Source organism: Manis pentadactyla, chromosome 1, assembly GCF_030020395.1.
Source record: "Manis pentadactyla isolate mManPen7 chromosome 1, mManPen7.hap1, whole genome shotgun sequence".
NCBI classification, from domain to species: domain Eukaryota; kingdom Metazoa; phylum Chordata; class Mammalia; order Pholidota; family Manidae; genus Manis; species Manis pentadactyla.
In genome coordinates this window covers 200,817,193-200,832,833 of record NC_080019.1, presented here as the reverse complement: position 1 = coordinate 200,832,833, position 15,641 = coordinate 200,817,193, and the positions used below count along the sequence as shown (strand labels likewise).

The following is a 15,641-nucleotide window of genomic DNA, read 5'->3' as shown; positions in this document are numbered from 1 at the left end:
GCGCTGAATGGCCATGACTGGAAGGTGTTCAGCTCTGAAGTCTCTGACACTGGGATTGTAGGCTATACAAAAATTGTTCTGTTTACTTTTATTGGCATACACATAGCTTGTATTTTATTAAATCAAGATATTTTCTCTTGGCAGTGGACTCTCGAAAAATTGACCAGGAGGGGAAAATCCCAGAGGAAACTTTAGAGAAACTGAAGAGCCTGGGGCTTTTCGGGATGCAAGTCCCAGAAGAATATGGTAAGTAAAGGAAAACAGCACCCCACTGGCTTTACAAGAGCACTTCAGATCTGTCTGAAAAGAATTCTGTTTGGGAAAGGTGGCCCTTACATGCAGTATGTCCCAGATCAAGCCATAAAACTGCTGGACTACATACAAACACACATTGTGGGCTGAAGGTAGCTGGCTGGTGAGTGTGTGTTGACTCGGGGGCTTGTGAGCAGGAAGAGCTGTGGGGTTTTGTGCTTTCTTCATCTGGAGTGGATGAGGCCCACAGCCGGATGTGCGCCCTCTGGGTCCCTGTGCGCAACGGGGTGTGTCACCTCCAAGCCAAACTGGCTGATGCCGTGTCATCTCCCCTGGGAAACCCTTTGCCAGCTTCTCGTCCCGGGGCAGAGGAGTAAAGCTTGTGGCTGTGGGATGCAAGGCGCATAGAGGCAGTGATCTGATCAGCAGGAACCTTCGAGCAGGGTCTGTTGACCTTTGGACTGTCCCTCTAATTCTTGGATCAGGATAGTGATGTTTTCAGTCCCACATGCAAGACCTTGCCTTTCTCTGCAGGATCCCAGTGTAATTCTGCTTTACAGATGTGGCCAGTCCCTCCAGCTTATCTCCCTTCTGCCTAATCTAGAGTTGGTCATCTAAATTCAGTGGGGATTAAAGAGACAGGCAAGAACTATGTGGGGAGAGAGGAATGGAAAACATTTCAAAGGATCAGGAAGGATGTGATCATGTATGTGCATGTGGGCACATCCACCCACCATTTATTTGACTCTCAGGTCCTTGTGACATCACCATGTGGCTCTGGGCTTTACAGCCTGCCCCCTGCACCCACCACTCTCTGAGCCCTCCCTGGGGCTGCTTCCAGCTCTGCTCAGCTGAGGGTCAGGAGCTCGGGGGGGACGGCTGGTGGTGGTGCTCTAAGGGCTGGCATATTTTGTGGCTGTGAGCTGGCCATTTGGAGGTTTAATATTTGGGGCATTTTCCCAGCCAGGTTATGAGTTAGGTTTTTGCACAGCTAGTCACAGAGACCCAGGAGCTTTCCTGATGTTGTGTCCTTGCCTGCTTTACTTCTAAAGACTGAAGTTAGGGCTGTCCCCCCACCTGCCGCCGCCAAGGATGGGGACCCTCAGTGTTTGTAGAATAAGTTCCCACTTGTACCTGGCCCAGAGCTGGTCCAGTCTGAGACAAAATGTGAAAATTCAGGGCAGACTAGTGTGGTGCCTGGTGTGAACCTGAGGCACATTTTCATTAGGCTAAATCTTAGTTTACATGTATGTTTATTACGGTGTTTTAAGCTGTTAAATGACGTCCATCCTTGTCATCCAATGAAATACCTCTTCCCACATGTCCAGACATATAGAAAAATCAGCCCATCTGCAGAAGATGCAAGCACTTCAGCGGTGCTGCTGCCCCTAGTGGGCAGGCTGCTGTGCTCTCTGCAAGGGAAGCTTTGCAGCCCCATCTCCTACCCAAACTTTGGCTGCTGCTTCGGGAGGCAGGACTGAGCTCTGCTTGGAGAGCTGAGACTTGTCAGCGGTGTAACTCCCGAGGGACTGGTAGTTGGCTCTGTGCCTGGCAACCCGCGTGGAGTATTAAAATGGAAAGATGGCGGGGTAGGGCTGGAGAGTCCGGGTTGGTCCATCCTCAGCTAAAAAAAATCAGGGCTTGGAGAAAACAGTAGCAGAAGAAAGCTACTGAACACAGACAGGTTAGTAATAATGTGTATTTGCCTGAAAACTCCTCTTAAAATGCTCTTGATTGATAGAACAGTTTCCCCTCCGAAACAACCTCTGTGTAAATCTGGGACATGCATGTGCTTTATGCTAGCCCATAGGGGAGGGGTGATTGGTATGAGGTGGTGCCACCCCATATCCCTTATTCTTGTTTTGTGTCCTATTCTCTGGTGTGAAACTGCTCTTCCTTTCCTGAGATGAGTTTGGGGCTGCCTGGCTCTCCCTCTGTTTCTCTTCTTTCTTTCTTTACCCTTTGAGAAATTAAGGCAACAGCAGCCTCATGGTTGTGCCCAAACATTTTCGGGTGAATGTTCACAGTCTGGCGTTTTCCCGAGACTAGTTGGAAACCGCAGTTCTGGAAAAGAGAGGGCCTTCCTGTTGCCCCCTGAGCCTGGGTTTCCTCCCCCAGGTCCCTGTGTGCCACCTGGATACATAGACCCTTCTTGCCCCTCAGCCCTCCACCCATCAGTGGTCTCCACGCACCTGTCATCTGGCCTCAGATGACTGCTGTCCCCCTGTGATTTTAGTGATTGGTTCTTGGGAGGAAAGCATCCGCCTGTTTTTTTTTAACAAAACTGTCTGCCTCAGGATATGAAATGAGTAGGAGTGGAAGTGTTTTGATTGAAACAGGGCAGGGGGTGGGTACAGGCAGTGTCCTTTGCCTGCAGTTGGGCAGTGGCTGCAGGGCCAGCTCCCTTGCCCAAGGTCAGGGCCCAGCCCTACTGACTTGTTGCCACATGACCTTGGGCCTCAGGTTGTCGTTTGTAAGGTGCACATAAGCCCACCCGGCCATCTCTAGAGGTTAAAGATGAACTACAAGATACACAAGGCCTGTGGGCTTTGTTTCTTTAATTGTGTTGTCTTGTACTCCTACAGCAGTGGGTGCTGCCCAGCCAGGGTGAGTTTAGCCCTCCAGAGAACGCTTGGCAGCGCCTTACAGACTTTTCTGGTTGTCAGAACTGGGGAGAGCGGGAACTGCTGACTTGCAGTGGGCAGGGGCCCAGGGTGCTGCTGAACGTCCAGCAGTCACAGGACCGTCCCCACGACAAGGAATGGCCCGGCCTGAGGGGTCAGTAGTGCCAAGGCGGGGACACCTGTCCGGGCGTCCAGGGTACTGGGAACGGGGCCTGGATAGTTGTCCCATTTGTAAAGATCTGTCTTTGTGGCAGAAGATACTCACACCATATTAAATAATCTAGCATAGATAGAGATATTTTGATTTATTGTGTATTAAATATTTTTATATTAGAAATACATATGTACCTGCCTAGAAAAAGGCTGAAAGGATATGCACAGGAATGTCTGTGTGGTAGGTTTATGGGTGATTGCAGTTTTCCTGGTACCTTTCCATTTGGTGATTTTTTTTAATGGTAGGTAATCTGACATTACTTCATAATCAGAAAAACCACTAAAGCCATGTGCCTGTAACAGGAGGAATCTGGGGCTGGACCTCAAGTAAAGCTGGGCTGTTCCTTCTCCAGGTGGCCTGGGCCTCTCCAACACCATGTATGCACGTCTGGGGGAAATCGTCAGCCTGGATGGGTCGATCGCTGTGACCCTGGCAGCTCACCAGGCCATTGGCCTCAAGGTCAAGTGTGTGCAGTTTCCGGCTGATGCTCAAAGTCTTCTGGAGTTGCATGTGGCGCTGAGGCCAGAGGCCTGCTCGCCTTTACCCAGAATGGAATGGGTCTTGCAGGCTCAGGGTCTTGGAGGGGGGCCCGGGCTGCTCCTGCAGAGCCTCCATCGTGCACACACCCTCCCCAGCACCCTGAGCAGCAGCCCTCTGATCACACTGTCCCCTTCCCTTGAACCCTCCTCCTGTCCCCATCACCTGTGACACATCCTTTGAGGCGTGGGCCAGGTGCTGCCGCCTCTGTGGAGCTGCCTGTTCCTGGGGCTGCCAGACAGCCTCCCCCAGCCCTTGAGTCGCTCTCCCAGGGCCAGATGCATCCTCCCTGCAGTCTGCGCACATCTTCCTTACCCTGCTGGGCCTGTAGCATTTCAGGGCAAGGCTAGGGTCACACAGCTCTTAGTGACAGTCCCATTACTCCAGATGTTTTTGTTCAATGTAGAGATCAGGGTTGCTGAATGAGCAGTGAGCTCTCCCCCACCCCCAAGAGCATGTGGTCACCACGCAGTCCCTCAGGAAGAGGGGACTCTCCATTTGGCGGGGCAGGGCAGCTCTCACCTTGACTGAGCATCTCCTATGCCAGCTGTGGCTCTGGCACAACTGCGTCTCCACATTTTATCACCCAGACCCCTTCCCCTGGGTAGGATTACCCCCAGTGTGTCAGTGATGAGATGGAGGCTCAGAGCAGGGACGTCTCTTGCCCAGGGCCACCCCCTGGGAAGTGGAGGCACAGCAGTGAAACTACCCGAGTCTGACCCCCGGGGACGCCCGCTGTCCTCCAGGCCAGGCAGCCGTCCCCTGTCCATTTCTCCCTGAGGCTGCCAGCTGAGCTCGGGATGTCCCCTCATGCACGCAGTAATCATGTTCTCCAGAAGGGCCCACGTGCAGCAAGCACATCGTACACACTGTCTTCTCCCTGCAGCTGATGTCAGCCTTGTGTGCTTTGTCTAGGGGATCATCTTGGTGGGCACCGAGGAGCAGAAGGCCAAATACCTGCCCAGACTGGCGTCCGGTGAGCACATCGCCGCCTTCTGCCTGACAGAGCTGAGCAGGTCTGCCCCTCACAGGAGGCCCCCCATGGCGTGCACAGCATCTCCCGGGGGCCCTGGGGTGAGGGCTGTAGTTTTTGTGGAAGAGGTGGTGACTTTCCTTTCTGCCTCCCTGGAATTTCCAGAGTCCACTTAGCAACTTTTCTTGCCAGTTCTCTTCTTGTTCTCTTATATTTACCTTATTTCTCTGTCCCAGCAAGACTTAACAGACTAACATACCTGACGGCACCTAGCAAATAATTTTTTTTTTTGTATTTTGCAGCACACATTATATATGATAATGGATTCAGCCTTCAGAGTACCTGTCAGAGTATGTAGGACAGGTGGTATTGTTCCCATTTAACATACCAGGAACTGGGGTTCAGCGACGTGTGTCCCCGGCCCCAGGTCACACAGCTAGGGCCTGACCAGGCCGGCACAGGACCCAGGCTTTGTGACGGCAGGTGCACTGCTTGGACCACACTCCACCCTGGAGCCTGGGTGCCCTGAACCCTCCTCAGAAGAGCTCGGAGAAACCCACTCCAAGCAGGCACTGCCACGTTCAGACCTGAGTGCAAGTGGTCATGTGATAAAGCAGGAGTAGGCCTCAGCCAGCCTGCTGCCTGTTTCTGCAAACAGTTTAACTGGAATATTACACCTGCTTACACATTGTGGCTGCCTTCACCCGACAGCAGCAGAGTTGAGGACACCCTGCCACCTACAAAGCTGAATATATTTATTATCTGACCCTTTATCTTCAAAGCTTGCCAACTCCTGTGTTTAAAGTTCTGAACACCTCCACTGGGAGCCCTGGAAACCATTCTGGATTCCCAGCACTGACCCTGCACCGCGTGTTTTTGCTTCCGCAGTGGGAGTGATGCTGCCTCCATCCAGGCCAGGGCCACATTGAGCGAGGACAGGAAGCACTACGTCCTCAACGGCTCCAAGGTACAGCCCGTGGCCTCATCAGGGCCCTTGTCACAGCCTTCGCCACCGTGCACGGGCCACTTGCCGTGTGCTCTCCTTTCAGGGAAGATACTGGGGCTCACAGAGGTGAAGTGACTTGCACATCCTCTGTGTGCTTGGTGGCAGAACCACGACTGGAACGAAGGTGTCCTCGTTGGTCACACCTAGACCAGCTCCCTCCCTGAGCTGCTGTTGTGTGTTGGATTTTTAGTTCTTTATTACACAGAATCTCAAACATGCAAAAGCTGAGCATAGTGAACTAGCATGTTCCTGCCACCCGCTCAGCAGCCATTAGCCACCAGCCACGTTTTTTTGGCCAGCATCGCCAGACCCGGTTGCATCTGCGGCGATAGCAGCCTGCGTCTCTACAAGACCATTGCCACATGGAAAAGTGGATAGTCATTTTTTACTGTCTAGTCAAAACTCCCCTAATCATCCCCAACGTTTTTGCTCCTCAGTTGCCCAAATCAAGATCCAGATACGTCTCATACACTGCAGTTTGTTGAGCAGGCCCTGTGTCTCCGCCCTCCCTGCCCTCCCTCCTGCTTCTTGAGGAACCTGGTGATTTGGTGCTCAGGCCCGTTGCCCTCCCTTCTGCACACACAGCCGCCGTGTCTCTGGGCAGACGGGAGAGCCATCTTCTGTCCCCGCAGGCTTGGCTTCCCTGGGGCTGCGGGCTGTCCTGTGTCTGGCCTGTGGGATGTAGGGTGTCCCAGGGCCCAGGCAGGGCTGCGATGGTGCCTGGCAGGGTGGCTGTCCCCAGAGCTCTTCTCTTTCCCTAGGTCTGGATCACCAACGGAGGACTGGCTGATATTTTTACCGTGTTTGCAAAGACCCAGGTTGCTGATGCCGACAACTCAGTGAAAGACAAAATCACAGCGTTCATAGTCGAGAGGGACTTCGGCGGAATCACGAACGGGAAGCCCGAGGACAAGTTAGGCATCCGGGGCTCCAACAGTAGGTAGCCTGTGCGGACAGAGTCCCTTCAGCCCCATTCAAACTCGAGACAATGCAATTTAAATAGTTTTCGTTCCACATAAGGATTATAGCAAAATCAAGTTAAGAATGCCACAGTGACACTTCCATGGCCATGCAAATGAGCTCCTCGCTGTTAACTCATTATTTCAGCCAGCACTGGCTGTGCACCTCCACGCAGTGGGCCGGGCCTGGGGGACCTACTGCGGCCTCCTGGAGCCCCTGGCTCTGGGCGGGAGGCAGCAGTGACCCCAGGAAGGACAGCGAGGTGTCCAGGTAGCTCTTCCATCACAGGAAGCCCTAACTGTCCTGGAGCCGCCGCCTCCCTCTTGCCCTCCCTGTGCCCGCCCAGGCTGGCCTGGGGCACTTGGTTCACTCAAGGCCAGTCCTGTAAGGGGCCCTTGACTCTGCTGCCTTGGGCCTCCCTGGACGCCACTCCTTGGGCCCCTCACTCAGATCGTGGAATGTCTGTGCTGCAGGGGACCGCATGCTGCCTGTGGCCCCTCTGGCCCTGCTTGGGTTTGCCACCTCATCTTCGGGGGCCCTGTGGCCTGGACGGCAGTGTTTGTCATGATAGCAGCCCGGCCTGGGGGTGAGAGGCCCTGAGCTCTGGCCTGGCTCCCTGCTGAGAAGCTAGACCTCCAGCAAGCTAGTTTCTTTCTCTATGCCTCAGTTTCCTTACCAAAAGGAAAGGGGTGATAACAGACCCACCTTGTGATGTGTCTTGAGAAGGAGTGCTCCAACATGTGTCAGATGCTGGGTGCACACGGAGGCAGGACAGTGCTGGCGGCTGTGGTTCCTACATTACCACCACACCTGCACTGCCTATTGAGAGCTGCCTCAGAGTATTCCAGCAGGGTAGCAAAAGGAGTGTGTGCAAAGTTCCTGAGATAGGAGAGAGCCTGGCGTGCTGGGTGGGGATGAGGCGGCCCTAGGTGGGGGGAGGGACTGGGCTGCCCACATGCACCACCGGGAGGCACTGTCCACACTGGCATCAGGGTGGGTGTTTTATCTCCACACCAAGGAGGAGCTCCTGTGGGCAGGGAGCTTGCCTCTCTGTGCCGTCCTACTAGCAGATGCAGACAGAAGGAGGGAACTGCACTGCAGGCCTGCGGGTCAAGTGCAGTGTGCCATGCATTTGTTGGATGAGGCCTTCCATTTCATGTTTTTTAGCTTGTGAAGTCCATTTTGAAAACACCAGGGTGCCAGTGGAGAATGTCCTTGGAGAAGTTGGAGGCGGGTTTAAGGTGAGAGGCCAGCAGCCCCGCAGTGCCCCACAGCTGTGTGGTGCAGCTTATCCTGTCCCAGCCCTGCAGGGAGCAGGCCAGCCTGGGCTTGCCAGGTGACCATCCTCTCTGAAGGGGAGTCAGTGAAGTGGGGACTGGGGATAATTGGCTCCCAGAAGACAGTGTGTGTGGTTAGGACCAGGGCTCTTCCTCGTTCCCTGTGAGCAGGGATGGGGTTCTCCTCTCCAGCGAGTGCAGGAAGGCAGGCTGGTGGCGCTGAAGCCACTCAGATTCTCTGGATGCACGACCCTGGGTCCTGACTCCCTGCCCTAATATTTTTTTCTTGGAGTCAGATTTATTGTTCTCTCTTTCTTGACAGATAACTCACATAATATAAAATACACCATTTTCAAATGTACACTTGTATGGTTTTTAGTCCATTCCCTATGTTGTGCAACCGTCACCACTAATTGCAGAGTATCCCTGGACAGAAACCCCACCCCTTCTCGCCTCCCCTCTGCCATCCCTTGGCTGCTGTACTTTGTTGCTGTGGACCGGCCCACTCTGAACATTCCATATAAAGGGAAACCGTGTAGTCTTGTGTGTCTGGCTTTCTACGCGGAGCATCATGTTTCCAGGGTTCATCTGGGTTGCAGCCCGTGTCACTCCTTTCCTGGCTGAGTAAATACTACATTGTGTGGCCAGACCACACTGAGTATGTTTGCCAGCTAGTGGGCATTTGGGTGGTTCCACTGTGGGGCTCTGAGTAGTCCTGCTGCCGTGAGCGTTCACCCACAAGCTTTCATGTGAGCCGTGTTTTTAGTTTTTTGCACCTAGAGTACAGCTGCTGGTCAGATGGTGACTGTATGTTTGCCTCGCTGAGAACTGCCCTCGTTTCCCACGTGGCTGCACCACTTCAGGAAAGTGTAGAGCCACAAAGTAGGGTCCGGTTCCTCCACATACGCGTTATGCTTGTTACCGTCCAGGTGAAGAATGGTGGCCCTCCCTGGGGGCTGAAGTGGCATCTCATTATGGTTGGATTGGCACTTCCCTGACGGCTAACCATGTTGAGCATCTTTCCATGTGCTTCCTGACTGGTTGCATTTCTTTGGAGAAATGTCTTTTCAAACCTTTGGCCCATTTGTCTTGTTAACTGATGACCTGGCCTAATTTTCTGGGTGACCTGGCAGGTATCTTCACCACCCACCTTGGCTGTGAAGCAAGCAGACATCAAAGCAGTCCCTCATCCCCTCCTGAGTCTCCTGAGAATCCAGTAAACACCTCAGACAAAGCTCCTGGCACAGGGTGGCTCAGCGCCTGTCAGCCAGAGGGCTGCGCCAGTGGGAGGACAAAAGGGGCAAGTGTGTACACAGCGGCAGGCTTGTGTATTACCTGTGTGACCCAAAAGATACGTGCAGAGAAGAGAATAGAGGCAGAGGCAGACGGACGGAACAAAGGGAACTGTCGTTCACTATTCTCATTTTAGGTGCTTATCTTTGTGGATCTTTGTAATGAGTACACATCATTAATTATTTGGTGTGTGTGGGTAATACAGCCTGAACTTACCCACTTATCAGTAAATCCTAATAATCGCTCTGTGCTGGTAAATGTATATCACTAGTGTTTATTGCCACATACAATTTCTTCGTGTGGCAATGCCACATCTGATAATCCCAGGATCGGGCATTGAATGTTGTTTCCACTTTTCCTTTACTCAGAGCCATACTGCATGGCATATATCCTTGAACATATCTTTCTTTACACACTCGTCTGATTCTTTCCTGAGTTTAACCACCCCCAGGAATCACTGGGTCAGAGGGTGTGCTCATAAGTTGACAGGTTGCCTGCTGCTCCAGTGTTGTGTGAGAATGCCCCTTCCCAACACCACACTTAACTGTTTTCCATTGTGTTAGGTAGAAATGATTGCTTTAGCATGCAGAAGGAATAGATTTCTGGAGTCCTTCCCTGTTACTGGCAGGATTGCCTGCCAGTTAGTCTAAATATTAAAGAATGGGATTATACCCAGTGATTCCAGAGATCATGGTGACCAGAGGCCGGTGAAAATTGAGTGGCTGAATGTGAATAGGAGCTGCTTCCTCTGGGTAGTCAGATCTCAGGGCAGAGCAGGGAGCCCAGCACAGGGCTGTCCATAGTGACAGAGCACAGTATCTTGCTGCTGGGAAAACTGGTCTGGGATGTAGTGGAAAATACATGTAGTGGAGCTGTTCTATGGTCAAGCAGTGGTAAGGCAGAGGAGAGGGCCCCAGGGTAAGTAGACATCCTTGCCTGGCCCAGGGGCCTGTCTGTAGATGGGCCTAAGCCCCCAAGGTCTTTGATCCTCTGGGGAGTAAGACCTGGTCTCAAGTCCTTTTTTCCTTCTTTTTCTTTTGTGAGGTTAAGCATAACCTATGAAGGTGCTATGAAGCGGATTTTGTTCACTGAACTGTAAGGTGGCTTTCAAAAGCCCATCTGGGAAGAGGGAATGAAGGTGGGGAGTTAGTTCCTCTTCCTAGTCCTGCAGCTCCAGGCAGGCCTGTGTTGCCTGTGTCCTGGGACACATACAGTCTGAAGTTCCTGGAGGAGGCAGGGCAGGATCTGAATGTCACACCGCAGGGGCCTTACTCCAGCCTCTTCCCCCATCCAGCACCCACGCCTCCCAGTCCCCTGGGCCTGAGCGCTTGCCCTTTGCAGTAGCTGGAGCACCTGTTTCCACCTTACATCCTCCAGGGTCTGTTTTGAGATATTCTCCTATTCAGGGTCATAAGCGAGCGTAAATTCAAGTTCAGTTGCATGTTGTTGCCATCCAGGTCACATGTAAGGAAGCATTTGGTGGAAAGCAGTGTGTTTGATATTGAGCTTTTAGGAAAACTATGGGTTTTGCAGACTTTTGTCTGTGCCCAGATGCCAGCCCTGCCTCTGAGGCCTCCTAACAGGCCAAGTGGGCTTGAGCAGTCTTGGCAGGTCCCTGCTGTCTGTCAGGAGCCTCGTGCTGACCGTGTGCCTGGGGTGCCCTCCCTCCCCAGATGGCTCCTTGAAAGCCCTTGCTGCCCGCATCACCTCCCTGACACCCCAAAGCCCTCCCCAGTCAGCTGTCTGCCTCTGCGCCCCTCCGCGTCTGAAGGGGACGCTGCCATGAGTCTGGGTGCCTGAATACTTCGGAAGCTGTGTGTGTAGACAGGCACGTGCCTGTCCCTCATCACCAGCTGCTCACCGTCTGCATTAGGTAGGAGGGTAGGGTTGGAAAGGAGAGAAGTGGGTGGGGCAGGTGACACCGCAGGACTTGGGGTGGAGGGAGGCACGCCGCTGTCTGAACGTCGTCTCAGTGGGAGGGGCTGGATCCCTAGAGAGAGCATGGGTCTGGGTGGTGGATGGATGCCTGCTGTGTGACCTCAAGAGGGTCACCTTGCCACACTGAACCTTAGATCCTTCATCTGTGAAACGAGAATCATGACACTGATGCCTTGGTAGGAAAGTCGGAGGTGCTTGTAGCAAGTTTTAGTTTCTACTCACTTCCCTGAGGACTCAGAGAATCGGCCTGGCCTTCCAGAATGTTGTCCAGCTCTGTTGGGTGGGGGGCAACCCCGGGACATTTGTGAGAGGCATCACAGTGACCACATGACTGTCATTTGAAGCCTTGGGACTGGGCTCTGTCCCAGCCCTGTGAGGACGGGCAGGATGGGGAACTCGGCCCAGATGCTGGTGCAGACTTGCCTTTTGTTTTCAGGAAACGTTCTGGTAAAAACAGGCAAAGTGCTGGGGTGGTGTGTCGCGCCTGGTGCCCAGCCCTTGGCTGTTCCCAGCCGCAGACCCCGGGTAGCTGCCGCGAGGGGCCAGGACCTCAGGGCCTGCCCACTGTCCCCGCAGGTGGCCATGAACATCCTCAACAGCGGGCGGTTCAGCATGGGCTGCGCCGTGGCCGGGATGCTGAAGAGACTGATCGGTAGGTGAGTCGGCGCGGGCTGCTGTGTGGCGGCCCTGCCCTGCGGCCCCCTCTCTGGCCCGCCGCCCTGTCCTCAGGCGCCAAGCCAGCCACCGGGCCAGCGGGCCAGCTGAAGTTTAGGACCCGGGCTTCCATTTAGACCAAAGAATGTACTGTCTGCCCCCAAAGGGTTCATGTTCACGTTTGTACACCTGTGCTTTACCTTCTCATAGAGGGTCAGGGGAGGGGCAGAGTGGACACTGTCAGAGGCCGGGAGGGGTTGCTATTCTGACCCCTAAGAACTGAGCCTGGTAGTGAACACCAGGTGGGAGCCGCACATGAGTTGTCACCAGGCTCTGTTTGTAGGTGACTCTGCTCAGTGGGTGAGGAGCAGGGCTGGATCTGCAAGCCAGATCCCTCGGTCTCTTGTCTTCCTGTGTCTTGATAGTATCGACACCTGAAACCTGAGTTTTGCCACTGAACTTACAACAGCCCTATAGGGTTTTCTGGGCGCGAGGTGTCATTACCATCCTGGCCTTATAGAAGGGCCTGCAGGGCCCTGGCTGCAGTGGGGCCCCCAGGGGCTGGCGTATCACTGAGCACTTAGGAAGTTCCTCAGTTCAGGGTACCATGGCAACAGGAAGACCTTGCTGGGGGCTCCTACCTCCACTCTACAGATGAGAAGGACACTAAGGCTCCGAGGGTCCGTGATGCACCTGGGCCTGAAGGTGGACCCGTCAGACTACAGCCTTGGGGCCTGTCTCACTTTGCCGAGCTGCTTCCAAGGCCCTGCAGCCCTCTGGGCCTTTGCTTCCACATCTGGAAAACTCAGTTTAAGAGCCTCACAGGGGCTCTCGTGGTCAGCTTGTCCCCAAGGATGTAGGACCTCTGATGAGATCCCGAAGCCCAGGAATCTGAATGTGGGCACCTGTCTACCTTCTAAGCCTGCTGCAGGGACCAGTTCGTGACTAGCCCATGCCTGGCAAAGGGGGAGAAGAGCGGGAGGAGCCACATTCCCTCCGGAGCTGTCAGAGCTGGGCCCAGGGAGCAGTGCATGTCCACACCCATATTCCTAGAGGGCCCGAGTTTTCCAAACAGGCCGCCTTCCTGCTCTGGTGGCGGTCAGCTTTGGGAGTTGGGCTGTTCCTGCTGGCCAGGGCGCTTCCGTGGGCCCAGCTCTGTCCACCCAGGCACCTCACGGTGGACAGTCCCTGCTCTGACCCAGACACGCATGGTGGGGGGGGTGCCATCTCTTGGTGTTTGGGTCTAGCTGGCCTGTTTCTCAGAGTTCCTGCCTGAGCGTTTGAAGGGTACGGAGGTTAGCCCCAGGAAGTCAGTCTGGGACAGCCAGAAAATCGTTTTAATTACTCTGCTCTGCTTCAGAAATGACTGCTGAATATGCCTGCACGCGGAAGCAGTTTAACAAGAGCCTCAGTGAATTTGGATTAATTCAGGTACTGAGGGTTGAGCCCCACACCTGCTGGTCTCATCTTTTCATTCACTTAGTGTGTGTGCTGTGTGCTCTCGGGGTCTGTGCTGGCGGCTCTGTGCTAGTGGCTGAGGACACGATAAACCTGTGTCGCACACGGCTGCCTGATATGTGCTGGGGCTTGTCTCCAGGCAGGGAGGCTTCAGTCCCAGTGACCTTCCCCACTGGCTGGCTGCTTTGGGTCTTGGCACACACAAAGCATTTCTTGATTGTTTTTCTCCAATGCCCCAGGAAAAGTTTGCACTGATGGCTCAGAAGGCCTACGTGATGGAAAGTATGGCCTACCTCACTGCGGGGATGCTAGACCAACCAGGCTTCCCCGACTGCTCCATCGAGGCTGCCATGGTGAAGGTGATCCTGGCACAGCCAGACGGGGGGTGGAAATGCTCCTTAGCTGTGCCTTCCCACCCCCAGTGTTGCCTGGCATCTCCCTCTGCTCCTTAGCTCATAGTCAGCTCATCATCAGCCCAGTATTTGTGACATGCGTACCATGTGCCCGGCACACCCCAGGCTGCAGCTGGGCGGGCCAGAATGCATGGGGCAAGCTGCCCAGGACTGTGTCCACTGAGCCGGTGTCTCCCCAGCGGGATAGGTGCCAAGTTGTCACCAGTTGATCACCAGTGTATAGCAAAAGGAGAAAAGGGGCCACGTATTAGGACTTCCTGGCAATATAAAATAGAGCTGGGCTTCCTTGGAAAGGAGTGTCTTTTGTTCTGAGCATATGACTTTCCTACTTTTTGGTGTCAGAATTTCCTTCTATGAAGCATTTGAGGTAAATAGTAGTGTTTTCTGTGCTTTTGTTGGATTAGGAAGTATCATTTCCAGCTATAGTATAAAAGATGACGACGGTGCTTTGGTCCCCAAGATTATTTTAAAACTGGTCTCCTGAGAGAAGCAAGGAGAAGTGTGAGAGCTCAGAGAAGTGAACACTGTGTCAGGAGGAGACTGCCCGAAGTCAGGACCGTAGGGGGTGTGTGGTCTGCGCTGACCCCTGTCCTGGGGGCTGTGGGGCGCTTCTGCGTCCTTCGATCACGCAGGCTCCCGTCGCCCCTCGGCAGTCACCATACAGTAATGGCCCATGAGCAGCCTAGAGATGGGCATGGCAGTGTGCATGCTCACATGTGGACAGACGTGTTTATGTGGGGAGCAGGCCCAGGGGCAGCCAGGTGGTCCAAGTGCAGAGGGCAAGCTGCCGGCGAACGGGGTGGCAGGGGTGGGTCAGGCTTCCAGAGGCAAATCTGAGTGGGCTGTAAAGGACAAGAGTCCCCCAACTGTGGGAGGTGAACAGTGCACCCTTCCACCCCAAGGGAGACGCAGAGGTAGGAGGAGTCACAGTGGGGGTAGGGGTCACAGCTGGTCAGTGAGGCCGAGGAAGGAACAGGGCTCACCTGAGGCCACCCCGTGTCAGGGCCCCTGCCTGGCTGGCCTCATCCCAAATCCTGGGTCCACACCCAGCCTCCCACCACCTCCCCAGCTACTCAGTCCCCGTGGCCGAGTCCCTTCTTGGAAGGGACTTGGACCAGCAACCCCATGGTGACCTTGCCCCTGGGCCCATTGTAGGTGTTCAGCTCGGAGGGCGCCTGGCAGTGTGTGAGCGAGGCGCTGCAAATCCTCGGGGGCTCAGGCTACATGAGGGACTTCCCATATGAGCGTGTCCTGCGTGACACCCGCATCCTGCTCATCTTCGAGGTGAGTGCCTGCCACCTGCCCTGCTCCCCGAGTGAGGCTGCTTTCAAAGCAGTGGCTTCTGCGGCTGGTGAGCAGGCCATGCCGTGCCCTTCTGGTCACTCAGCCAGCCCCAGCTGCCCCAGCAGAGTGGCCTCTGACCTCCATACTGCTGTCCACAGGGAACCAATGAGGTTCTCCGGATGTACATTGCCCTGACGGGCCTGCAGCACGCTGGCCGCATCCTGACCACGCGGGTCAAGTAGGTGCCTTCCCGCTGTCTGTTCCTCAGGCCCCTGCCCAGCAGAGGCACGTCCTGGGGCAGCGTGAGGAGGGGCTGCCGTGCTGGGGGAGGTGGTACAGCCCACACGGCTCAGCTCACTTGCAGGTTTTGGGTGGGGGGATGGCGGTGCAGAAGCCCGAGCCATTCGGTGCAGGGCCCTGAACCCCAGGCTCCTGAGCTTTGCCTTTACCTGCTGGGGCAGGGGGGCTGGAAGGGAGCTGCCCAGGGAAGCCCTCACCACCTCCTTTGGCAGCTTCTGTCTTCCAAAGTGCAGGAGCTGGGTTTTCAGAAACTAGGGAATGAGAGCTGGTCCCTCAAGCCAGCTGGAGGCTGGCTGTGGCCATGGCCATGCTCCTTGTGGAGGGAGCACATGCGTGGCTCCCGGGGGACAGGCACGTAGGCCCTGACTTGGTCCCTTTATGGCTTTGGGTGGTCAGAGGGGCGGCTGCCCTGAGGTGTGAGGTGCCCAGGGGCTGCGTTGCTGGGCAGTGGGAACCAG

The 15,641-nt window shown here is 54.8% G+C and overlaps 1 protein-coding gene across 2 annotated transcripts in view; it reads left to right on the top strand.

Moving 5' to 3' along the window:
* ACAD9 (acyl-CoA dehydrogenase family member 9) overlaps positions 1 to 15,641 on the top strand; it is a 40,048-nt gene that overhangs the window by 21,897 nt on the left and 2,510 nt on the right. For both annotated transcript variants that reach the window (XM_036911516.2, XM_036911518.2), the window contains exons 3-13: positions 145 to 246; positions 3,443 to 3,549; positions 4,543 to 4,643; positions 5,489 to 5,567; positions 6,368 to 6,542; positions 7,734 to 7,807; positions 11,651 to 11,726; positions 13,089 to 13,159; positions 13,426 to 13,545; positions 14,755 to 14,883; positions 15,042 to 15,121. In XM_036911516.2, the coding sequence (XP_036767411.1) occupies positions 145 to 246; positions 3,443 to 3,549; positions 4,543 to 4,643; positions 5,489 to 5,567; positions 6,368 to 6,542; positions 7,734 to 7,807; positions 11,651 to 11,726; positions 13,089 to 13,159; positions 13,426 to 13,545; positions 14,755 to 14,883; positions 15,042 to 15,121 (1,114 nt within the window). The remainder of the gene's footprint in view (positions 1 to 144; positions 247 to 3,442; positions 3,550 to 4,542; positions 4,644 to 5,488; positions 5,568 to 6,367; positions 6,543 to 7,733; positions 7,808 to 11,650; positions 11,727 to 13,088; positions 13,160 to 13,425; positions 13,546 to 14,754; positions 14,884 to 15,041; positions 15,122 to 15,641) is intronic.